The 26,094-nt window shown below is 40.5% G+C and overlaps 1 protein-coding gene across 1 annotated transcript; it reads left to right on the plus strand.

Moving 5' to 3' along the window:
- Positions 1-1,576: 1,576 nt before the first annotated feature.
- Positions 1,577-24,192, plus strand: LOC139302946 (melanopsin-A-like). Its single transcript, XM_070926607.1, has 11 exons — positions 1,577-1,699; positions 7,372-7,508; positions 7,666-7,799; positions 10,898-11,101; positions 13,838-14,009; positions 14,415-14,576; positions 15,655-15,762; positions 17,594-17,765; positions 17,870-18,061; positions 21,122-21,193; positions 23,992-24,192. Exons 1-11 carry the CDS (start codon positions 1,577-1,579, stop codon positions 24,190-24,192), a joined length of 1,677 nt encoding a protein of 558 aa, XP_070782708.1.
- The last annotated feature ends 1,902 nt before the right edge of the window (positions 24,193-26,094 follow it).

Below are 26,094 nucleotides of genomic sequence, written 5' to 3' on the forward strand. Positions count from 1 at the left end.
ACGTATTCCTGGTACAGGTCTCTCTCTGTAGTAGTCTCATTGCTCCCTCTCCAGAAATCATGAGACAGTGAAATGAATCCAGTTATATTAGTGCATTTCTGACCTCTACACGTGCTGTGTCTGTGATTCTGTCCTCTGACAAAACAAACATGAAGCATGAAGCTGTGCATACATTCATACATTCATTCTGTCATGCTTCTAGATTTAAAGTGACTATAGTACGAGTTATATATATATAAACAAAGGTCATGACTGCTTGTGAAAGGGGCCAGAGAAAAGAGTGCTGCAGGAATGAGTCCTAAAACCCGAAAATTAGTTAGCATTTTTATACTTCCAGTTCCCTCGTCTCAAAGTCAATGGGTTTTTGGTTAGATGCTAGATGCTAACTTCTGGGTTTGCTTACAAAAATATGTCATCCCTGCAACACTCTATTATCACCTGATTCTTCAGATCCCCTCAGGTTTATGGCGCTTTATAGCAGTTGCTATAACCTATGGTTAGCCAACTAGCAAACCATCAATTAATCTGCAGTAATAATAAACAAACAATAGCAAAGTTACCATGACCAATAGTCAGAATGGACACCATTATGAGAATAAGACTCAGGTTGGCACAATTTCCCTTTAAGTCTTCATGTTTTAATACCTCCCTCCATTTTTTGTCAGCATTCTTACTTCCTCACTCCATCCTTCTTTGCTTTCTTTAGGATTAAAACATTACACACCCACACACTTAATATCTGGCCAAATCAACCCTAAGAAACCCAAAACAAATACCTTTTAATCCTTCCATTATCTACTCATTTCTCCCATCCTTCTTTAGTCTTTGCATCAGCGTGTTTTACTGCCACCTCGACCTTTTTCCACAGATGCACTCAAAAGCCAAAGCTTCTCCCTGCCCTTATGAAACACGCTCCAGTCGTCTGATGTCCCTGAAATACAATAAATATAGATTTTATCTTTTATTTTGTAAATGCACAAGATGTGAGAAAATGGGGTGCTGATGCCCAAGAAGACAAAAAACGAAACTGTAAATGGATAACAGAAGCCATGTGGGCTCTTGGGGGCAGATTGTTTTGATCTTTCTTTGCATGATAGTGTTATTAACTTTTACCTCTTGTCTGCAAGGGCTAAAAAGGGGTGAACATGGAAAGGAAAGGGAGAAAAAGATACTCAAAAGGGAGTATTGATATGAGAGGGAAAACCTCTCCATTGATTGCTTGAACTTAAATAAACAAACAGCAAAGTGGCTATTTCTAACTGTGCACACACACACACACACACACACACACACACACACACACACACACACACACACACACACAGGCCTACTGACACACTCAGAGGCATCCCCGGACCAGGGATTGGACGAGAGACAGAGAGAGGGAGAGCACTTCTTTCCCACCCCTCCACAGCTGCTGAACCACCAGTAGTCCTGTCAGAGTGAGATATGAGAGCAGGGCGGCGATGATGCCGGGCCACTTGGACTGCTAGACCACCTCATACAGACTCTACACCTCTCAGGTCCACTTCCCTCTCACACACAACCGCTTTTCATTAACCACCGTGGACCGGGAATGGATTCTAGGCTGATGATCGGACCGGGGGTGCCCACAACGGACCCGACCGCCCGTGCACCCTGGAACATCAGCTCCATCAGTCCGCACCGGCTCATGGAGCTGTCTCCAGTCGCCACAGCTGTAAGTATCCTGCTCCCGCTCTTTTTGTGTGTTTTTTGTTTGTTTGTTTTGTTTTCGGCTGCTTGGAGGAATACCCCTCGGTGTGACCGGAGGGCTTCTGTGCGCCGCAGCGATGCGTAAACGCGGAAACATCTGATCCATAACAGCTAAATACCAACTCACCACATCTGGCAAAACAGACAGAGAAGCTGTCCCAGTTTATGTTTTTGTTTGCTGCTTTCATTCTTGCTTCAGATCATTCATAAAATGTGAGGAACACCGCATGAGGCAGGTGTGAGGGAGCGAGATGTTAACTCTGAATGAATGAATCGCAGCATCCTCTCCTGCGCATCTGCGCTCCGTTCATTCAGCGCTGGACCTGAATGAAGGCAGGAGTAAAGCGCAAATCCCCTTATCTCTAGTGTTGCTTCAGCTTGTACTATTGTGGCAAGTGGTTTTAAAAAGCTGTGAGTGACTTGTCAAACATGCCATGTAGTTTTTGTTACAGATATCTAAATTTGTGCTGAGTTTCGGGATCTCATCTCCTGTCAGCATTCCTGCAACATTTCAGAGGACTTGTGTGCGCTCGATATTAGCTTTGGTGATCTGGTGTTGCACTCAATTGCGTTTATCTTAGCCCTATAATAGACCTATTTGTGTCCCAACCTTAATTTACCACGTGCAGGCTCCAGGTTCAGTTCAGTTCAGATCTTTATTGTCTCACAGGAGGAAATTCTCAGCATAAGAACAGGAAACAACTGGTTTTGTATGCTGATCTGATTGTTGGTTGTAAGTTACAATATAAACTCTGACATCACTCACATGCCCTCTGCAGACGCCTGGTCAACAGCAGAAAGAATGTGTTCAAGTCTCATGGGTGAATCAGACTCCATCTCTCTCTGTCTCCCTCTGAAGGTGAGATTAGTTGACTCTCAGGGAAATCCTTGTACACAGATGTGTAGTCCAATACAGCAGTGTATCCACCTCTTGACTGCACATAAAATAGGGTGCATAAAGAGAAAGCGCAGCGCTTTAACTTTGCTCCAGGAGCCCAGACACTGACTCTGATTTGAGAAAGAAACAGCTGTTTGAGAGGCTGAGAAACACATGAGTGCACCGCTACAGTAAACGTAGTTCAACAAGTGTGAAAGGTCCAGTTTGGACTCTGGCTTTGAAGTTCAGACCTGCAGGCTTCAGTCTCTGTAGCTTTTGTGGCCTGGCCTTCATGGTGGGAGTGCTGGGAAAGCTGATACTGAAGCAGAGCCCGAGGGCAGCTTCTACTGAGACAGATGAGATCTAAGTGTGGTTTTCATTTAAAAAGTCCTGTCTTTCTCTCTCTTTTCCTTTTACCACTGTTTGTAGCTTTTTCTCTCTTAATTATCTGTCGAATCTGCAAACTCTGGTTGATTTAAAAAATATGGGTCCAATTTATGAATGTGCGTACGCATGCAGGGGTGTGTCTGTGGAATGAAAATGATGTGAGTGCTGATTGTGTGGATGCATATATGTGGATTTGTGTGTCTTTAAAAAGAGACAGTGATAGTGTGTGTGTGTGTGTGTGCGGGTGGCCCTTTGTGATCATATCCTCTGACTGCTCTGCAGTTCATTAGAGTGCGTTAGCTGGTAAACAAATGAGTTTGCCTCTGAACTTGAAGATAACCGTTTATCTATTGATAGGCTGATGAACGAGTTGTGGGTGGATAATCAGTTGTGTAATTAATGCTGCATTCATAAATACTGTTAAGTCTCTGGACAACTGTAGTTTTTTACATTAAAGCCAATCAAGTTTTTGATAAAAGCCAATCAAATATGAAATAGATTAGGTGAGGTTTTAATGCACATAAAAAACTGATAAACTGGTCCTCATCTACTTTTTCTAACCAGTCTTAATTTGTCAGCTGTGAACCAAAGATTAGCCTTTATTCTAATAAGGAACTGGTTTGTATATAAAGATGGACGACGCGTCTCCACTTCCTCCCACTGTACAAAAATGAAGCCAAAATATCCCGGATACGACTGCTGCCATCTCGCGCTGGTGATGTCATTTGTGGCAATCAGGGGGTGGAGCCGCGGTATCGAGGTCCCGCCCATACACCTGGCCGACCCAATCGCAAGCAATTAGTCACAACTTTTTACAACATTATTCCATGGCTCTCAGTTGTAATATGACGCCCGAATGATTACAGTCTCAGATAATAAAGAATAAAGCTGAAAATACATATCTCTACTCTAAATGAGCCACTGATTATCAGCATGATAACCGCTAGAGGTCATTATTACTTAGAGGGAAGTCTCTCAGCCACGTTTATTAAGTTTGTCTTGGCTGTTACACAGTGATATAGTGTACTGCATATAAGTCAATTACAGCACATGTGTTTGTAAGCGTAAGCAAACACATGTACACAAGTGTGCGTAGCTGTTTATGCTTGTATTACACGTGTTTTTTAATTCAGATTCTCTCTGTCTCTCACTCCGTCTTCTATCCCTAATCTTCGTCTTCTTTCCCATTCAATGTATTTGTCTTTGTCCTAAATCGCTGTGCATTAGACAGCCACGAGACCATTTGCATATATATTACTTGCTCTCCACTGACGAAGGGAAACCTAGAAATGCTAACACCTTGCCTTCTGTACATGCTCACAGATGCTGAGTATAGAGAGATAGAACCACCCACCATTTCCATCTTTAAATCCAACACAAACACACTGTGGAGGAGACGTCCATGCCATGCCGCTCACTCTGCCTCTCTCTTCCTCCTCGCCGTGTGATCGGCATTAATCTGGCCCCCGAGCCGCCACAGCCAGGAGAGGGAGGAAATGAGAGAAAGCAAGAGGAAGGAGAGGAGTGATCGAGAGATTTAGGGAACAGAGGAACAGACGCGAAGGAGGGACTTAGAAGGGATCGGGAATCAGCGGCGATAGCGGAGATGAGAAAAAGATCCAGCAGGGAGAGTGGCAGGGACGTGAAAAGGAGAAACTGGACTGAGATGAAGCAGGGAGGGAGGAGGGAGACCTTGAGTGTGATCCACCACATCACAGATGAAGGCGTCAGACTGGATCTCAGTGTGTTTACATTCCACACACAAGCACACCACACTTGCATATTGTCCCCTCTTTCAGTAACACATCCCCATGACCTTTTCACTCATCTGCTTACATAACCACATCACTTTCCACTTTGCTATTCAAATGTCCTCCCGTTAGTAACAGGAACCAATGACTCTGCAGAAAAGTAGGACTGCTGAAACAGATGTTGGACACACACACACATGCACGCTTAAATGCAGTGGCCAGGATTAATGAAAGGAGAAGCGTGTGTTCCAGTTGAACTCTGGGGTGACAAAGATTTAGCTCAGTGGACGTAGTCCTGGTGAGTGGGTGTCCGTGTACCTGTGTGTGCATCTGCTTGAAAGGCGAGAGACAAAAGGAAAGTGTTAATGCAGGGGAGTGTGTCACCATCCCTGACATGAATTCTCAACTGGAGCTGTGTGCTCTGAGGTGCAGCAGCTTCTCAGGAGCAAAATGCTGCTGTGAAGTGAAAAATTAAAAAAGTCAGCTTCAAGGGAGTTACAAGAAAGCTTGTTTTTGTTAGCACATTAATGCATTAATAATTATAATCCAGCAATATGATATATTTTATTCTGAAATGGGCTATTCTTTGGTGGTTTAAGTATATTTTGATGCAAATACTTTTGGACTTTTACCAAATTTTGAAACCATGACTTTACTTTTAACCGAGTATTTCTACTACTAAAGATCTGGGTACTTCTTCCACCGCTGTATTTGGCTGTGTGTTCACAGGCCTCTAGGTGCAAAGTTCAACTATGTAGGACTTAATAATCAGAAACAGACTCACTCAAAATGTTTCCGTGTTGAGTTCAGAAAGTAACTTACAAAAAGAAAATAGGCCTCTCTTCCTTGAAAACGTCACAATACCTTTTATTCCAACTGGCGTCTTTTCTGAAGTAAATTCAAGATGTATGAAATAAGATTTTTTTACAGCGTCGAAGTGCAAAAAGTCGTAGTTTGATCCACGTGGAAAAAAGGCAAAAGACAAATGAGAATGTATTATTTGCATAAATAATAACCTTGGCCTAAAAGTGCAATTTTACAAGGAAAGATATGTCACTTAAAGATGCCCGGTGGAGTTTTCTTGTAAACAAACAAAATGTATGTTTGCTTTCAGTGTTTTATTGTTTAGTGTTTCTCACCAAGACACATTGTGTGAATCCTTGAGGGCTGACAAACATGTTGAATGCATTTCCTTCCTCTTAAAAAAACCTTTGCAAAGAGGTCATGCATTGTTTACATCCACCAACTGCCAATCAGCAAAATAGCATGCAAATAGCATAGCAAACCAACAACAGAATGTGAATCGGGCTGCTGGGCGCTCGCGTGGGAGCTTGATACAAACCAAATGGGGTCCCACTCGTATAAACATTGCTCCACAGCACCACTAGTGGTCAAAAACTCCACAGTTTACCTTTAAATACAACTTTGAGGTGCTGCTACTTCCAAGTATTTCCATTTTTTATTTTCAATTTACTTTACAGGTAAAGACTTTATAAAATTGGATGTATCAGTTTGCAGTTTTCATACACAGATGTTTTTATATCCAACAACATTTAACTGTCCACTGGACAAGCTACAGTATTAAAATTAAATTAAAATTTTACTCTTCTATTCTATTGTGTACATGTTGCTTTTCAGACCCTGTCAGTTGCTGATACTGTAATTGACAGTAAGCTAATGTAAGCTGTGCCAGTGGCCTTGTAGAGTTTCTTTGTTGCTGACAGAGGTCAAAGGAAGTCAGTGTCTTCATGACCTTCAATAACTGAATAGTTACTGGAGCATGAATCATCGACACTTTCATCTTCTCTCAGCTCTTGAAATGGGATGAGCTGTTCAGAGTGGGTACTTGTACACCATATGTCGCTTGAAGTCACCTAATGACCTCATGCTAACGCTCCAAAACAATTATTATTAGACTAATAATTTAACGAAAAAGTTATAATTGAATAGAGTGCATTTGTGGTGTACAGGGTGGGCTCCAGACTAAGTGGATTTTCTCTCACTCCAGGGATTTATCTAACAATCGCTGACATGCTTAAGTACCGCATTTGAATCTGCACCGACCAAACCATACAACCACATCTTGAATCATTATAGTCTAGTACAGTTTTATTGCTTTAAATGTCAATTACAGCCCTGTTCATGGCAGAAGACATGAAGGCTTACACACAAAATCGATCCTGTTTTTAAGGTTAAAAGGTCTCCTTGTCTTTCCTGTGGAGGGTCATTTTATCCAAAATTAAAATTAAAAGAGAAAATGGCAAATAAACTTTTAAAAATTATTTTATTTTAGCACTCAAGAGAATTAGTCCATTATTATATATTAAAAACAAAAGGGAAACTTAAAATTGATTTTGATATTGTGAAATGGAAACTTGAAAATGAAAAGTGTAAATATTTAAATGCAAAAGATGAAATTTTCAGTACCATTTAAACTCTAAGCTTCTCTTCGCAACAGTGATCAAGAGGCCTGCAGTGAAATCAGCATTGGTATCACGACACTAACACCCTGGCCGCACTGCCTACCTCTACCTGTGTCGTGACAGCTACCTCGCTGAGCTGCCACGAACCCGGGCGTCATACCACTAATTAACCCATTCCTTCCCGCCTTCCTGTTTCTAGGGTAGCACGGTTCCAAGCCACCCATTTCCAACGGTGGACGTCCCAGACCACGCTCACTACACCATCGGTGTCGTCATCCTGGCCGTGGGCATCACAGGGATGCTGGGAAACTTCCTGGTCATATATGCTTTCTGCAGGTACTTCTTTTTTTGCTCTTAGGCTTCAGATTGTGAATAAACTTCCTTCTATCAGCTTGTTCAGCACGTGATAATGAGATGCCTGATTTATTCATAACCCAATATTAATGACAATAATTCAACACCTGTGTGTATGTGTGTGTGTGCCTGCGTGTAGGAGCCGGAGCTTGCGGACACCATCCAACATTTTCATCATTAACCTGGCAGTCACAGACTTCCTCATGTGTCTTACTCAGACGCCTATCTTCTTCATCACCAGCATGCACAAGCGATGGATCTTTGGAAAGAAAGGTAACACACGTGCACACAGTGAAAAGAAGGTTAAACATTTTACACTTGTTTTATATTCATATATAGCACCTAATCCAACAACACGGACGCATAATATTACACTCTTTTACATGTGCATGCACACAGATACGCATCATTAACATTTACGCACACACACTCTAAATTCCACTGGGACCTGCGACGTTTCCCTGCCCTTTTGAGTGTGACCTACAGTTCAATTAAGATTCTGTACACACACACACACACACACAAACCTGCCTTTCTCTATCACCCTTTCCTGCAGCAGTGTAAAAAGCAGCATCAAAGGCGTACTCTGCAGTATTCAAATCCCATCGATCACAAAGAGGAAAACAAGAATGCATGTCGGTGGTGTGTTTTACATGAGGGCATGTGGAGGGGGTTGTACCAGCATGCTGCTCTCTGGGAACAGAGATATAGAGGTGGTAAAAGAGGCTCCACACTCCACTGATCAAACACTGATAGTCTGAGCGCTGTGTTTTCCTTCAGGAGTCGTCCTGACCTTGATGAAGACAGCCAATCGCTGTCAGATCTAGAGCTCAACTCTCAATGGTGGTTACTGCAAGAAGACTCAGAGAGAGAGAAGTAGATTATTGGAAAGGTCAAAGCAAAAACCTTGAACTGTCTTTTATTTGTGTTTAGCCATCCTGTTTTACTAGAACTTATAGAAGTCAATGCAGTCTCCCCATGCAGTCTTTAATGATGGGGCTCCTTAGCAGCAATGTGGCTCTTGGGATGTTTGTATGTAACTTGGATAAATCCGTCAGTTTGTCGGTCGAACCCTTTGCTCTAGAGGGAGCAACCTCAATTATTGGAGAGGATGAATTCTAATGATTTTAGTGATCCTCTTTCTGAAGTGTGAACAATTTACACGTTTCCAACTCTTGATGAATTGGCAATTAAAGCATTTTTAGCGTATTTCAGAGAATAGAATATGCTAATCGTTCAGGAATTTAATTCATCACTCAGAAGTGATAGCGACACTCCTGATCGCTCCACACAGATCTGACGTTTCGTCAGTGACGAGTGACATTTAAAGCACAAGCTTCATTTTTCAATCACATTTTTTTTTTTTTTCATTGATTGATGCTTTCTAAAAAAGATTTGCTCTTAAAGCTCATTGCAGGACCTTCTACTTGAATGACCTTTACTTTTCTGAGATGTTTTACATATACTTGTGATCTTGACTTGACCACAATGCAGTGAACTTTGCTGTTAGACTAAATGCCCCAGGACTTTTAAATATTGTTCCTCTCTGGAGAACATCTGCAGTTCCTTGGGAGCCAATCTGGACTTCATTAGCTTCAGTAGGGCTGTCAAACACGCACAGACAGTCAGGACGACGGACGTACAGGCGTTGTAATATTCAATTGCCTGAGCGTTTGTTTGAGTTTCTTCACACAGGCGACACACTTCAGATTTTGTCTGGCGTTTGGTAGTGATGACATGGCGCTGTGATTTTACGATGTGTGACAGGCCGGTGGTAATCACACACTCTGGGCCTGAAGGGACAGCAGCTGATAAAGGGATGATTGAGTGTTTGCTGTGTGTGTGTGTGTGTGTGTGTGTGTGTGTGTGTGTATAGGCTTGCACATGCACTTGCAAGTGTGCATGAATGTGACTTCTTCATACATTATGGATACATTTAGCATAATGATAGACTGTATGGAGAACAGGACCTTACATTATGGAACAAAAAGAGTCATGTTAGAAGCCTCTCTGATGAAACACAGTATAGTAATAAGTGTATTACTATATGTTCAACATGTACTAAATATTTAAACACTGATACTGTATGCTGTTTGTGCATGCCACACTTTCTCTATCCTTCCAGCCTGGTTCCCCCCATATTTGTCTCCAACCATCTATCTTTTATCATGCTGCTACTTGTCTTCACCTGACTCATCCTTCATGTTGGGCTCCTCTCCCCCATTCTCTACCTCATTTCCCTTTCTTTCCCCTCCAATTCCCTCCTATTCTATATTCCACCTCTTTCCATTCCTTCTACATCTCCTGTTTCTTCTTCTTGCCCTCTCCTTTCCCCTGCCTTCATTTTTTCTTATTCCCTACCCTCTCCCTTATGCATGATTCAATCCAAATGGCCTTTGTTGCAATCAAATTAAGAAGCATAAATGTCTTCCTGGTGGTGGTGCTAGATGGAAATTTAGAGGATAAACAACGTGTTTGTCCATCCAACCGACAAATAAATCCACTCATCAACATGGACGTCCCTCGAGCTATGTTGCTAGCATGGCTAGAATGTAAAAGAAAAAAATGGTATAAACATTTGTTTCCAAACGTAGGTTAACGTACCTTTTTTCAGCTCTTTTCATCTATCACACAACACTTTCGACTGTAGCTTGAGTGGAGTCAGTCCATTTAAATCAACTGTTTGTTAGCTAGCTGTAATCAGGATGCAAATGTGCCAAATAGACTAATGTTAAACCTGCAATAACTGATTTTTTTGGTCACTTGGGGGCAAAGGAAGTTGCATTTCTGATCACCTGGTGAATGTAAGTCCAATATTCTCTTTTAGCTCTGTTTTAGGTCTCTACCAACTCCTGTTATGTGCACTATGTTCACCAGCTAGTTGCTAACTGTGTCTTCCTGCTGTTTGGTGCTGAGCAGGTAGAGTACAGTGGGGTTTTTTTTTTTTTTTACAGAAAACAGCAGATTGCTGCAGCTGGAAACAAAGGTTTGAGAGCGGTGAGAGTGAACAGTGAGAGCTGTGGACTGGACAGCTAAAAAATGAGCTGAAAAAAAGATCTGCCGTTGTCAAGCTGTTGTCGAATCCGCCTCCCCCATGGAAATTGGTTAGAGTGGAGGCAATGTCAGACTGAAGATGGAAATGGAGTGTAACGAGTTGACAATTCTGTCTGATATCAGGCAACCAAAATGACCCATATGTGTTCATAACTGTTGATAAAACTAAGTTGTACGTTTACAAACACAATCAGCTACAGTATTTCCAGCTGTTGTTCAAGAGCTGCAGGATCTACTTCCAGAAAATGCATTTATCCTGATAGCAAACATGTTTTTCCTTCTGCTTCTCCTTCCTTCCCACACCTCTCCTGCTCTAGGTTGTGAGTTATATGCCTTCTGCGGAGCGCTGTTTGGTATCTGCAGTATGATGACATTAATGGTGATTGCGGTGGACCGGTATGTGGTGATCACCAGGCCTCTGGCCTCCCTCGGGGTGATGTCTCGCAGGAAATCCCTGAGCATCGTGGCTGCTGCCTGGGTCTACTCCATGGGCTGGAGCCTGCCCCCCTTCTTTGGCTGGAGTGAGTACAAGTCATTATTGATCAGTGTGATTCCTCTCAGGGATTCAGTTTGTCTCGGTACTTCTCTTTCACTGTTTTTATTTGTGTCAGTGTGTCAAATTCCTTCTGAAAGTTGTACTTTTATGTCAAATAGATCTGACTTTGCCTTTTGTCAACATGCCAAATGCATTTAATATGAAATCAGTTATCGGAAGGCTGATCACCTCGTGCTTACCTGTAGCTGACTTTACAGCAACCCAACAATAATTGATGATGAGGTTGTGGAGTCTTACTTTCCAACAGGCTTTTCTTTTATCCTTTGTTGTAAGTACTCCCAAATAAGACTGTATGTTGGTGTTAACAAGTCAGCATCTATTAGGTTAGCAAAATTTTGTTCTACTTTTTCCTCCGTCACACTGAATTCAGACTGCTATCACGGTCACAGGTTGTGATTTGTCATTTTTATTGGTTATCGGTCTTTAATTGGGTGTGTCTTACTTGAGCCTGTCAGAGGCTCAGAGAGGTGGTAATTATATTCTATAGACACAACAACAACTAATTTTACCAGTACAATCTTACAACCTGTGCCGTGACATTGCTTACTGAACTGTTGAAACAGAATAACAAGAAACAGCTCAGACACTTTTATTACAAGGCGTCTGCCCAAACAGGACATGACTTATCGGAGGAACACTGGGAACATCAAAAAACAGTATGTATTTGGAACTGTCAAGTTGCTGGAGATTGTGACAATCAACGGAAAGTATAAGAGATATAAGAGTGTCAGCTGCATAAAATATATCAATGATCTGCGTATGTAGACAGAGAACAGTGAAGGACCGAGAATAGAGCCCTGGGGAACTCCACAGGTCAAAGAAATCCCCAGTGACAACAGAAAAAGTCCTATTTTGAAGAATCAAACCAATTCAAATCAAGCCAAATATACCATGAGCTTTCCATGTGTCCATGTCCATTTGTGGCTAAGTTCTGCCACTCTGCATTGACTCTGTTGCAGTGGCTGATTTACACTAAAAATTCTTTTGGGGTTTGGTTCCCCCACCGCCACAACAAATCAACACAACATGTAATAAAAGTGACTTATGGCTTCCTTCCGTGTCTGGAGAAAAGGAGAAATGGTGTTTTTTCAACGTCTGCTGCTATATGATATTTTGAAATCGTTATGTGTGTTTGTGTGAGGTTAGTTGTGTTCTAATGTGTAAGTGAAGACATAGTTGTGTCTCTTTATGTGAGTGTGTATTTCCTTTGTGGACTTTGTGTGAAGTAAAGGATCCAGTCCCATATAGACGAAGCCTGTGGTGTGCATACCAAACACAGTGTTAGTTTTCACAGCAGAAACAATGGGAGTGAGAGCTCCAACTGCTCTCTGTGATGGATTTTGCACGTGGGCCACTAAGGTCCCATAGTCATATATTAAAGCCTGAGCTTGACAGGTGGTGTTACATATAAGAGAATACGGCATACATTTACGTAATACAGTTTTAGTCAAACAATCACCTGTAGGTGCTTATTAGCAATGCTAGCAGCATGGCTCTAGGATGGCAATGTCAGTTGGTCAGTCTGACAGTCCAACACTTTGGTTCAGAGAGACATATCTCAACCACTATTGGGTACATTGGCATAAAATGTGGTAGAGACATTCATGGTCCCCAGTGGATGAATCCTAATGACTTTGGTGATTCCCTTATTCCGTAATTTTTCATCTAGCGCCACCAGCTGGGCAACATTTCAACTTCAGTTCTTGACAGAATACTGATGAAAGAATTCCTCAGTCTTTAGCTGTACTTGGATTATTGCTAAAAGCTTAGCATATGTTAATATTAACATGAATCTAAGAATAGCAAAGTTGTCTCTCCACATTTCATCAAACCACAAATTTTGTTTTCTGGTGCGCAATGGGAATTACAGCCACATGTGGCCCCTAGCACAGCTATAGACTTTAAGTTGTTCGATGCCAGACTACAGTGTCAAAATGTGTAATCAAGTTGTGTCATGTTTCATTTTAACATTTAAATTCTAAAGACATAGTTCAACATTTGGGAAATGCACTTATTCCGAAACCGAAAAAACAAGTTTTTGTTTTAAGTCATCAGTTTTTATACGGCTTAAACAAACAGTATGTAATGTGTTTATCACTGAGCTTTAGAGGTGCTGGTAGGCAGATTTTCTTTTCCTTTTGGACAGAGTCAAGCTAACTGTTTCCCCCCCTGTATGCTAAGCTAAGCTAATCATCTCCTGTCCTGGCTGTAGCTTCATATTTAACAGACTGATGTGAGGGTGGTATTGCTCTTCTCATTTAACTGGCAAAAAAACCCAAATAATATTTCCCAAAATGTTGAACTATCCCCTTAAATGGTTAAATTAACCATAGATAAAATCTTAGTACAGCAGCCAGGTAAATTTAGAAGTATTTAGATTAGATTTAGTAGAAAGGTGATGAGAACAACACAACCTATTGGTGTATAGTATGTAGAATTATCAATCTACCAATATGATAAAACCTGACAACTGGAATGTCAAATGAGGTGCAATGTGAAATTCAACTCTGCCTGCAGGTTATCATAAGGACACTGCATACTGGGAGGACAGTTGCCAGGATAGATGTGTTCATGTTACAGATGCAAGTAGTGCAAGGTTGGAAAGAAGCCGGAAGTTATACAATACAGAAACTGACAGAAAAATAGGAATTGTCAGGCTTCGTGGCGTGAGGAGCAGCCTCTAAAGTGTGTATGTTCACAGGTGCCTATGTCCCAGAGGGTCTGATGACATCTTGTTCCTGGGACTACATGACGTTTACCCCTTCTGTCCGCTCCTACACCATGCTGCTCTTCACCTTTGTCTTCTTCATCCCTCTCTTCATCATCATCTTCAGCTACTGCTGCATCTTCAGAGCCATCCGACACACAACACGGTTGGTACATGCACACACACACACACACACACACACACACACTGTTTACGTTCAGTCATGCTCCTATCTTGTTCACTCTTGCAACACACACACACACATGCATCGATGAAGACATGGGTGTCCAAGACGGAGTTTGTGTTGATACTGATGTCTTGTTGATTAACGATGTGTCTGGCTTTTTCTATCGATTTCCATTGATGATGTCTTGCTCAACCTGAACGCTAATACTGCCGTATGAGTGCACACAAATACAATACATGTTTAAGTACTTAGACGTCAACTGAAAAGAAAAACACAGGAAAAAAAAATGGCAAATTCAATCTAAAATTACACATTACAATGTGTAAAGCAAAAAGCAAAAAAATAAGGTTTCATAACTATGGTGAGTGTGTCTGTGTTTGACAGAGCGATAACAAAGATCAAGTGTGAGGGAACCAGAGACTCTGCAAAGAGGTTCCATAAGATGAAGAGTGAATGGAAGATGGCCAAGATCGCACTCATCGTCATCCTGCTATTTGTCATCTCCTGGGCCCCTTACTCCTGTGCGGCCCTCACTGCATTCGCTGGGTAGGTGTGTATGTGTGTGTGTATTTTGTCAACGACTGCTAGAGAGACTTTTTTTTACAGTCTAGGATTGTCAAAACATCTCCAGAAGAATCAGGAGATGCATCATATTTTGGGGGGGATAAACGTCATAATAATAAAAAAGCAGCACTGGTAGGGTTTAGGGTTAAATATGTTATTAAAGCCGTCAAAGCTCATCCATCTATCACTCCATTTTAACCAGGAATGGGTTGTGGGGGCAGCAGGTTTAGCAAGGCTATGGATATAAGAAAACATCCAGTGGCTTTTCATTCTAAAGCAGGACAAATGTTCATATATATTTATATATATAATATACCTTGAAGGATTACCTGCACTTATCTCAAGCAAGCTTAGCAAGTTACACTGGCATGAACTGAAACCACTGGCTGCCTGGAAGATGGGAAATTAATCCTGAATTAAACACATTATGAGCTAATGGTTACACGGTTAGATGAGGCAGAAAAGCCTCATAACAAACATATACATGGACATGGCCTCATAGAACTGGTCTTAGTTAAATCCGCGATAGTCGATATTTTTACAATAACGATGTGTCTGATGACAATGTGACAGGGGTTGCTGGGGTTTATCACCTGAAGCTGCAGCTCGACCCTGCTTTACGGAGCTTTGTAGCAAGTTTCAGCTCGTTGTTTAGCTGTCCAGCCCACAACTTCACTGTTATGGTTCACTCTCACTGCTCTCATAGTGTTGTTTTCAGCCGTAACTGCTGGATGCGTAAATAAGCAACTAACAAGTTCACCATATCAACTTTGTAAGGTGATAATATGTCAGTGTTTACAGCTTGTTTCTGCTGCCCCCAAACCAAAAATGTGTGATGACTTTATTGATTGGACGTTACACCTACTACTGCAGTGTAACATAAGTACAAACATACTGTTTTCAGCTCAAGTGCTCATTTTAAGGGTCTTTAACAATAACATCCAACACTGAGTGTGTCTCACCACTGCTCTTGTCACATAAATGTGTCTCATTTCCTCCTCTCATTTTTCTTCCTCTTGCCAACATCTGTCCCTGCTGTCCTCTCTCCTGTCTCTCTCAGGTATGCCGACATGTTGACTCCGTATATGAACTCTGTTCCTGCTGTGATCGCCAAAGCATCTGCTATCTACAACCCCATCATATATGCCATAACACACCCCAAGTACAGGTAGGAAGCACACTCAAGTGTTAGGTTTCAATAACGGCAGATTCAGTTAATGGTGTGGAAAGAACATTATGCTGAGTTGTGAAATCAGTTTAGTTTCATTTATTATCCTTTTTGGAAGTTTGCTTGATCATAATTTAATACAGTATTGAGTTGTGTGAGGTTTACAATGTAAGTAAAACAAAAGAAGTTTCAAACAAATCCTTAGAAAATACAAAGATACGTGTGACACAAGGAGACATGCAGTTGTTTAAGAATCAAATGTCATGGTAATAGTCGTGGAAGAAAAAAGATTTTAAGAAATCAAAAACAGGAGGCAGCTTTTGAAGTAGCTCAGTAAAGTTTTATGTGTTCCTCTGGTTTTATTTCAGGATGTGAAATGCTTTGACATATTTTGTCAGTTCTCTCCCCGAGTAAATATTGAATTTTATTTTGGTTTGAGAGTGTGTCGGATTCTTGTTGTTGCTCTTTCTCTACTTGGTGTTGGCAGAACTCACTCTCTGTGTTGCCAGGTTTGTCAGTGTCCGCCTGTCTCAAAAGCTAGGGTGTGGTCACTCAGTTCATATCCAGTTAAAGTCTTTCACTTTCTGGTCGCTCGCTGTGGCCAAATAATCTGCCACCTGTATTGTCTGATCATCACCAGAGAACTGAAGATTATTTTCAGATTTTGAAGTAGCTGATCAGCAGAAGGTGTCTGTTGCTTTTTGGCACTAAAATTGGTGGGGCACATTGCTGATCAAGGCACATCATCTTTTAGCCGGCATCATCAGGAGTTTGGCGTTTTAATATGAAATCAAATTAATGTCATTAATTCCAGTTTTGGCTGTAATAGACGTCTTTAATTCAAACGCTGATACTAAAAGAGATTAAAGCCTAATGAACCAAAAAAAGCAGTTCAAAAAGATGTACAACTCTACCCCTATAAGTAGACAGCATATGCATGTAAATAGGCGGAGTACATATTTGTTCTTTAAGTAAAGTAGAATTAACCAGTCGACCACACAAAACCCAGGCTGCCAAACAGGCAAACAGGCTGTGAACAGAGACAGAGCGAATAACAAAAGAAGTTGCCCAAGCGGGGGACAAAGTCAGAGTACTACTACAAGAGGTGGATCTCATGTGCACCTCTTTACGTTTCCAAAATTTAAAAATATACCAAGTTAGGCTAACTAACAACTAAAAGTGGGGTTAATTGACAAGAATATACTTTAAACTATTTTAAACATATTTTATATAATATTTTTTCACAAGTTATTGTCAATTTTACATTTTATATTCATGCTTCCTGACTTGCAGTTCTTGCTTTGTCTTTCTTTACATTTTATACTCAGTATGTTTATTGTTATGCGCCAATATACCAAAGCAAATTCCTTGTATGTGAAAACCTACTTCTGATTCTGATTCTGGAAGCCGCTGTGGAGCACTTTGTCTTTCAGTCTTTGCACCGCAGTTCAGTTCAGAATACAAAACATAAACTACCACACAACATGTAATTACATTTGAGAAGATGCGCTGTTGTCTAAAGTGTATATGGCATCTAAGTGTGTTGGCTCAGTAGCTCCTTAATGCACAACTATAAACCAGCTGGCTGAAGGGACTTGTCTCAGTTTTCCCCTCTTGGCAACACCGAGCTAATGTAATGTCGTCACTGGGGTCACTGGCTTTAATGTGTTTATAGACAGTGATTGCTCTTTTTTTAAAATCCAAATTAAAAGGTGAAATTGGCCTAATTCAGCTCAGCATCCAGGGATATCAGAGGGCCCCATGCTTCACTATCATATAATTAAATATGTTCAATTAGGGATTTGAATATCTCTCGCCATGTCTCCCTCAGGTCAGCGCTCAGTAAGTATATTCCCTACCTCGGCGTATTGCTGTGCGTTACTGGCAGAAACCGTTTCAGCAGCAGCAGTTTCCAGTCCACCCGCCGATCAACCCTCACCAGCCAATCAGAGTGCAAAGGCCCCAGCAAGCCCCGCAACTCCTCCCTGTCTGAGAGCGAATCAGTGAGTGTATCTCATATCTAATATGGTATGTCTCTGTCTTACGCTTCCTATGACAAATGCTTTGAGTTACGAGTTGCTGATTTTAGTCTCGTGCATTGTCCCAGGCCCACTTCTCGGACACAGAGGAGGACTGCTCGTCTCGGACGCCTGTGAGTCGTCAGTTATCCGGTGATGTCAAACAGGTGCGCCATGCCAGCCAGAGGTCAAAGGTGAGAGGTCACAACATGGGGGAGTTTGAGAGAACTACAGCCCACAACCCCACTGACCCGGCCATATGTCTCCTCTCACAGATCACAGTGAGTACTTACTAGTATACACACTATACACACTAGTATGTATTAAACTGAAGAATTATCCAATCTGAAAGTCATACATTTCTAACTGTATTAAGTTAAGCGTCAGGTGTCATTAGACAGAGATAGAGTGTCAGTTTAACTTTTCTCACATTAGTTTTATGACGTGTTGGGGGGGGGGGGGTTGCCTCTGCTTTGGCATTACGTCAAGGCTGATCTTAATCCCATCCTCCTAAATTTGAGAAGGGAGGTCACGTTGTTTTGGAGTCCTGTTAAAGTCAATAGGCGTCATGTTTGTGTTCGGTATTTCATGGCAAGTAACTCTATGAGGTCTAGTTTGTTGGAGCCCTCTTAAGGTCCAGGCTCCTCGCGGTTATGAAAAGGAGTCTTTTAAGCGTGTAATCTGATAAAGTCATGTTGCTTTGGTCCCCTGTAACTGTATGGTTTGGTTTTATGATTCCAGTCTTTCAGTTTACTTGCCATGTTGCTGTGGAGACCCCTTGTCGTTTCTAGTGTTAAGTCACATAAATTAAGGTTCCAGAGAAAATACAGACATGTAATGCATGACTTTTACATGATTTTCTAAAAGCCGCTACCTTCCCCTATGCTGGAATAACATGCTTTAATTTAAAGTCCCTGTGTGTTGAACTTTTGAGTGATCACAGCACCTACACAATTATTCAGTTAAAGTTAAAATATACTCTAATAAAGTAAGTAAAATTAGTAAAAACATGCCAATCCCAGTGAAAATTGGTGCAGTGTATTTGTTGTTTTCCCTCTCAATGTCCCTGGGTTGGGCATTTGTTGCTGTCAGCCACTGTGTATTTTTTATTTTTATTTTGAAGTAGTCACTACACACAGATACTAATGAAAAATACTGATTTTTTTGGATTTGATTGGATTTATGACCATGACAACAATTTCATTACTGATATCTGGGAACACGGTGACATCAGTCAAATATTCTGAGCCACTTCTAAATGAAACTGGGTGAACCCTTTAAAAAACATTGCAGTCGTTCATTACATTACATTCATGCACAACTCCAGAGTTCAATTAGCAAGTAGCTCTGATGGACGGTGAAGATTCTCAGTCGCAGAGGTTATGGTACATTTTAAGAAAAGGCTGTGTCCGACAATTGCTGTCTGAAACCAACGATCCGACATTTACACCCACGTCACAGCATGATTGGATCTGTGTGCCTGCTGGCTTTTCACCCAGTGTGGCCGTTCGGATCAGGTATAAACACATCTGTCCTGACATCCCTCCTCAGATAGTTTAATAAGACCCCTTCACACCTTGACTCATGTGGCTCTAATGACTCTCACATGACAGCCAGGTGGACTAACGACCCACGCCTCTCAAGGAGTGAACGACCCTTCAGAGGTTAAATGCCTTTGACTCGTCACTCAGAACTGATGAAGCCTTTTGGATGAAAAGCGAAACATCTTCAAGAATCAAAAGCGAGCATCGTTAGTTCAGCTTTCATCAGCTAATAGGCATCAGGTGTTTCATTCATGCTTCAGAATCATTGGCTCATTCACCAGCTGGGTGACTTGAATGAACTTCACTTTCATATTAAGGTTTAATATGTGGACTTCTTTAAAACATGACTGATCACTGGTGTGGTGGCCAGTTTAGTTGTAGCCAGTGGAGTCCCAGCAATTAAGTTGGTGCGTATATTGTGGACAGCCAACAGGAAAAGGAATTTTTTAATATGATATTGATATATATATAGAGGCTTGGTAAAGCCCAACACTTTGTATCTGAAGCATTGTGCTGTCAGGCCAATGGAAAGTGACAAGTCATTCTATGTGGGACATCCAATATATGGAGCATTTCCGTCTCTCTGTAATCATCTTAGTTCCCTGAAAAAAATACAAGCAAACTAACATGTCCGCACATATGCAAACACACACATACAGGCGTACTGCCATGCAGGTCAGGTTCACTGAGGCCTCCGTTACAGAGGGTCTAAAGACTAATCCAATAATCTGGGTGTTTCAGACTTAATCCACAGTTTGCATGAGGCCACCCCATGTTTCAGCGTACTGCACTTGTTGGCAGACGAAGACGGTTGATTGTCTAGGAGTCTCTGACCTCCATCTGCTTTCATCTCTGCACAGAGCAGAGGATATACACTTTTACTTTTGTCTATAATCAGTGTTTACCTACTTCTACTCTAACCAATGTCATTTTCAACCAGTGGTGTGAAAGAAGAAATGCAGGAAAACGTGCTTTTACCAACATATTTCCCGTTGTGATTAGTATAACTATATAACTTTACTGTGCCATATTTTCATTTTTTGAACATTTAGTCTTAACTGATTTTTGTGTATTATCTTTTATTACAATATTGCCTATTTTATTTCTTTACAGAAACTCGTTTTTGTACCTTGAGGGTAGCTGAAGTACTTGATACTTTTAGACTGAAAGGAATAGTTCGTGAAATACGCTCACAATCTTTCTTACAGCAAGTTAGATGAGAAAATCGATACCACTCTCATGCCTGTACACTAAATATGAAGCCACAAGTAGTTGTCGTTTAGCTTAGCTTAGCTTAGCATAAAGATTGGAAACAGGGGGAAACAGCTAGCCTGGCTCTGTCCAAATTTAACTAAATCTGTCTGGCTGTACTTTCATATTCAACTGACAGATATGAGAGTGGTATCGATCTTCTCATCTAACTCTCAGCAAGAAAGCGAATAAACCTATTTCCCAAAACATCAAACTTTTCCTTTAAGAATGAATTTTGGTTACTTTTTATAATACCATGTGTTTCATGAAAACCATGAGATTTTAGGTTCCCCCATTTTCAGTGCTAATGCTAAATATATGTTGGCACATGTGATTGTTAGTGACACAAGCTGGGAACTTTGGGGGGAAACAACATAACAGACTGTACTTTTCAAGAGAAATGCTCCTTTATCTGAAAGGTCCATGTTCAAATCCCAATTTGAAGTCGCTCTGTAGTAAGAAGGTGACATAGAGACTCACATAGTACAAAATATCTTTTGATTACAACTAACACTAAATGGCTGTGTTTATGTGCGTACTGTTCAGACTCTGACAGAGCCTGAAGACATCTCCATGTCGGACATCAATCTGCAGCCAACCAGTCATCTGCCTGCAACTGTAAGATCCCACCGATCGTTCACCTCTTGCTCTGTGCAATAGATGTGGCGTCTGTTTGTTTTTTTTTGTATCATGTCAACAAATCCCATGCAAGAATGAAATCCATCACACATTTATCCTACTAACAGCCTGATTTAGCCTAACGTCTGTGCCATTGAACGCCATTGTTGTCCAAACGCTGGTGGAATCTTCTCCCTTCATTTCAGTGAAAGGCCATGCGTTTATTCCTCTCAGCTCATTGTAATAGTATTGGTACCATAAAGTGACATATTTTTATTCATTAGTCACTTATTTTTTCATAAATATCATTATGTATTTAGTGTGTGTATTCTGCCTCTTTATTGTGGTGTAGTCCAGCCATTTAGTGAGCCTGTAGTGCAGGGTATCATGATTTTAAAAATCAATATAAGTACCTAATATTCACAGTTGTAGCGTCACGGTTTTGGCTATATGTGCAATTGTACTTGCACTATATACAGTATATCTTAAGGCAGTGTATTGCTACCACCATGACCAAAGAAATGCTCAGTTGCTTGTCATTTCAAGATATTTTTCATGATGTAACGATATATATTTCCTGTTGTGACTACTACCGAATGATTCAATTTTAACAAGAAACTTCAACATTTCACTTTATCTTCATATTTCATGAAACTCTCTTTTTATTGCACAAAATCAACATATCTCATTAAAACACTTTTCTTCTTAAAATGTGATAAATTGGTATGATGTTAGAAAAACATCGATTCAGTGCCTACAGAGTAGCCTAGACCAATCATACTGTATAACATGAATGACAAACCATACAACATGATTGATCTAGACATGTGGCAGGATGTTTTTCTGCATTATGGCTGGCTGAATGTGATTGTCAACAGGAAAAAGATCCAGTCAGTAACAACACACCGTACACACAAGTGTTTTCATGAGATACGTTTGTATGTTGTTATAAAAAGAACAATTTCTTGTTTTTGTGACTTGATTTTGTGTAATAACGAGAAGGTTTCATTATATAAGAAACTTAAGTAATGTGTTGCTATAACAAAAAAACGTTTATCTGTTAAAAGGGAATCATTTGGTATGTAGTCAGAGACAAAGACATGAAGTATATCGATAGAATGGGTAGAATCTATGTTTGTGTTTTAGATGAAGAAGCAGGAAGATAGTTGCATTGTGCTGACGTCACGGTCAACTGATCAAACTAAAAGATTTGTTTTAGATGAAATCATCACTTGTGATGTTCATTGTGTAAAGTTACATATGCAACACATGACTGTTATCTTCATGGATTGAAAAGTGTTGTCATTGTTAATAGTTTACAGAGTTTCACAACACTGGCCGTGTTCATTGTAATGAAGGAATATGTCACTCAGTGCTTCATTATTGATTATTTTATCAATAGTTTTTAGACAACAGTGGAGCAGAATCAGAAGCTACGCCAGGGTTTGTCTACGCAGACACTGTCAGTAAGATAAATTCCTTGTTTGTTTTGGTCTTTTCAAGGTATATTCATAATAAAATTTGCATCAGCCTTCACCTTTCCCATCTGTCCTGCACTGGTGTTGTGGTGGTTTGTGTAGGGTTATTTAAAGGGGCATGTCACCCATTCTACAACACTACTCAATGAATCTACCACATTTAAAATAACTCTCAACTATGACTATATGAACAAGCTATTTTAAAAGTATGTGTAAAATAATGTGAAATGGTTGGCATATCTCTTTCCTTCCATTTTTCCCCCTGTTCATTCTAGTCAATCAAATCAACCGTGCTCTCCATCCTGTCCAGTTTCATTCATTTCCTGCTACTCTGACATCAATATTAATCAAACCTTGAGGAAAATCAAAAGCGTAGGAGCTTCAACATGTCATCCTCTGCTCATACTTTCACACCCAAATCCCATGTTTCTGCAACCAAGTGATTGTGTTATCAGTTCTGGATGCCCTCCGCTGTCAACACAAAAGAGTGACGTGGTGTAAAGATTGATTGACTGTGCCCCACAGACAATATTGACTGACTGTTCCACAGAAATGAAAAGGATATTGTACTAAGAATCACCCAAGTTTCGAATAAGCTTCTCTTGTAAAAAGAAAGACTTACTTTAATAGAAAAATCTCATTTTTGGTACATATTAAAAGTTGTGACAACTTTAGCTAACTTTGCTTGAGTTTGTTACCTTCAGACAGAGGCAGGCTAGCTGTTTCCCCCCAGTCTTTATGCAAAGCTAAGCTAACCTGCTTACAGACATATGAGTGATATAGATCTTCTAATCTAACTCTCTGCAAGAATGCAAATAAGCGTATATCCCAAATTGATGAACTATTCCTTTAGCTTGGTGAGTACAATCAAAAGACATTTTAGCCAAAACTGCAAAAATAAGACCCAAGTTGCAATAAAACAGAATTATTCTTCAAAGAATCTGTTTAAATTTGCTCAACTGGAGTACTTTACTCCTATAGTGCAGAGCTATTGATTTCAGTGGGTCAACCGAGTGATACAGTCCCACTCCATCATGGGCACTGTGGGAGAGCCATTCATCAATCCAACCAATCAATGCCTTTGATCAGCTGTGACTGTTTCATGTATTGTGCGCTGGCAGGTTAAGTGGGGGAGAGTTTTATTGATCCAAATCACTGCAACAGTTAATTAAAACTTAATTCTCTCCCTTAACCGCCACCTGTCTCCCTTTTTTTCCACACAAACATCCAGCCACCTATTCACATCGCACGTGTTGACTCTCAGCCACAATACCTGAACATCTCTCTCTCTCTCTTCCTCCCTTCCCTCTGCCTACACAGCTGGAGAACACGACGGAGGAGTTGGGGCCAAGGACCATGTGTAAGACAACGTCATCCATCATTGTCACCTCCATATCCAGCCCATCTATATTGCATAGTCCACCAGGTTTCCATGGCAACCTCAAATTGACCAAAACTTATGGCCCGGTTGCCAAGGAGCCCCTCGATATAGCCAGGCTGGAGACAACAGTATTAGAATGAACATTGTGTGGGAGTGAGTGTGTGTGTGTGTGTGTGTGTGTGTGTGTGTGTTTCAATATTTCCCTCCATGGGATTTTTATGTACCAGCATGCTGTTTGCTAGTTATGGTAACTCAAAACCAGAGCATGCTCTTATTATTATTATTTTTTTGCACAACCGAGTGTGAGTATGTGAGCGTGAATGCCCAGTAAATTTAAATACATGTGTGTATTCGCATATATGTATGTGTTTTACTTTTTCTGACATATCATGGTGGTTGGAGATTGTTTACCTCAGAGCCGGAGGCAACAAATTAGCCTTAAAAACACAATGTGAAAAGTTTTATCTCTAGGGTTGGGTATGGCTTAGATTTTTATTTATTCTTGGTTCAGATTCTTGTCAGATTTGAGTCACAGAAACCCAAATATGCTTTGTCATAAATTATTTTTTTTTCTTATTCTTTTTGGTGTAAAGGTAAAATAGAAGTCTCCTTTATCTTGCCATACAGAAGTTGAATGATCGCTGTTAAAAAAAGTTGAGTTTGGTTCAGCACCATTAGCTGATTCTGGGCCATTATGACTACGACTAGGGACATCAAAAATGCTAAAAAACTATTTGGCGTTAAGGCATACCTAACTTGTGATGTAGACAGAAGAGCAGTAGATCCATATCTATATACCTATAACTATTGTCCATGCTTTATAAAAGCATGCTTTTTAACCAATTTATTCCTCTCAATATGAAATAATTTTCAAATCAGAACCAATTCTCCATACCCAACCCCAGTCTCTCTATTCTCTATTCTATTCTTCTCTATTTTTCTTTTTTCTACTATGCTTGAGAATACACTATAAATACTGATATTAAAGACACATTAAGCAGTATTTTTCTTATTAACATTGAATCAAATGACTCCTGGTTATGTATAAGAACCGATAGCATACCAATCCCACTGAGAATCAACACCCTAGTTTGCAACTATATGCAGATCTAAGCCACTTTAACCTTGTTGTTTTGATTCTCAAGAGTAAAACTAAATACCAGCTGCTTATTGTAAAACTATGAACACTGTCTGGCACAAGAGTAAGCACAAGCTAGCTGCACCTACACAAGGCGAAATGTCTGAGAGTAAAAGTAAACAAGTATCTGGTGAAGAAAGTCACTGAAAGAGAGACAGAAATATTGTCAGGAGCTGGTGGATGAAGCCAGAGTTAAAATGACAGTGGATACTGGAAAAATAACTTACAAGGGACGCTCCTTGCTCTGTTTCTACTAGATATGTAAGTTAGCAGTTTGCTAGCTCCTCTGTTTCCCAAAATCACATTTATTCAAATCACACATGTAGATTTTTTAAAAATACATTTATGTTGTGTACTTTTGTATCTATTATTTAAAAAATAGACTTCATGGAAATCTGCTGAAAGTTCTGATTGACTGAAAAGTCCTCTGCGGTGGTGCATTTATTTAAAAATGCAAACATTGTAAAAATGACCTCCCAAATGCAATGTTGTTGCTTCACAGCTGACTCTAAACACTCTCACTAGCACATGAAACCACCACAAAGTAATTTAAATTGAAATCAGCCTGTGCCAGGAGAAATTGACTGCTCACCCCAGTCTTTCTGCCCTCTAGTTGTCAAGAAAACTCTTTAATGGCACTTTAATATGAGTTGTTTTACTTCTAAACTGGGTAATCAGACACACATACATTCAAATGTGACATGATGAGAGAAGATACAGTCAGTTTTTGTTTCCCCTCTGGCTCTTTATCATTGATTTTTCCATTCCTGGTGGTACCACAGTTCGGACAAATCAGCTCACAATGGGTCACAACACCGTAGTACATCACCCAACACTGTAAGTATGTGAGAGCGAGTATGAGCGTGTATGTCCGCAATGAAGAACTGGACTCAGTACTGTACTT

The sequence above is a fragment of the Enoplosus armatus genome, chromosome 20 (assembly GCF_043641665.1).
Source record: "Enoplosus armatus isolate fEnoArm2 chromosome 20, fEnoArm2.hap1, whole genome shotgun sequence".
In the NCBI taxonomy this organism is placed as follows: Eukaryota; Metazoa; Chordata; class Actinopteri; order Centrarchiformes; family Enoplosidae; genus Enoplosus; species Enoplosus armatus.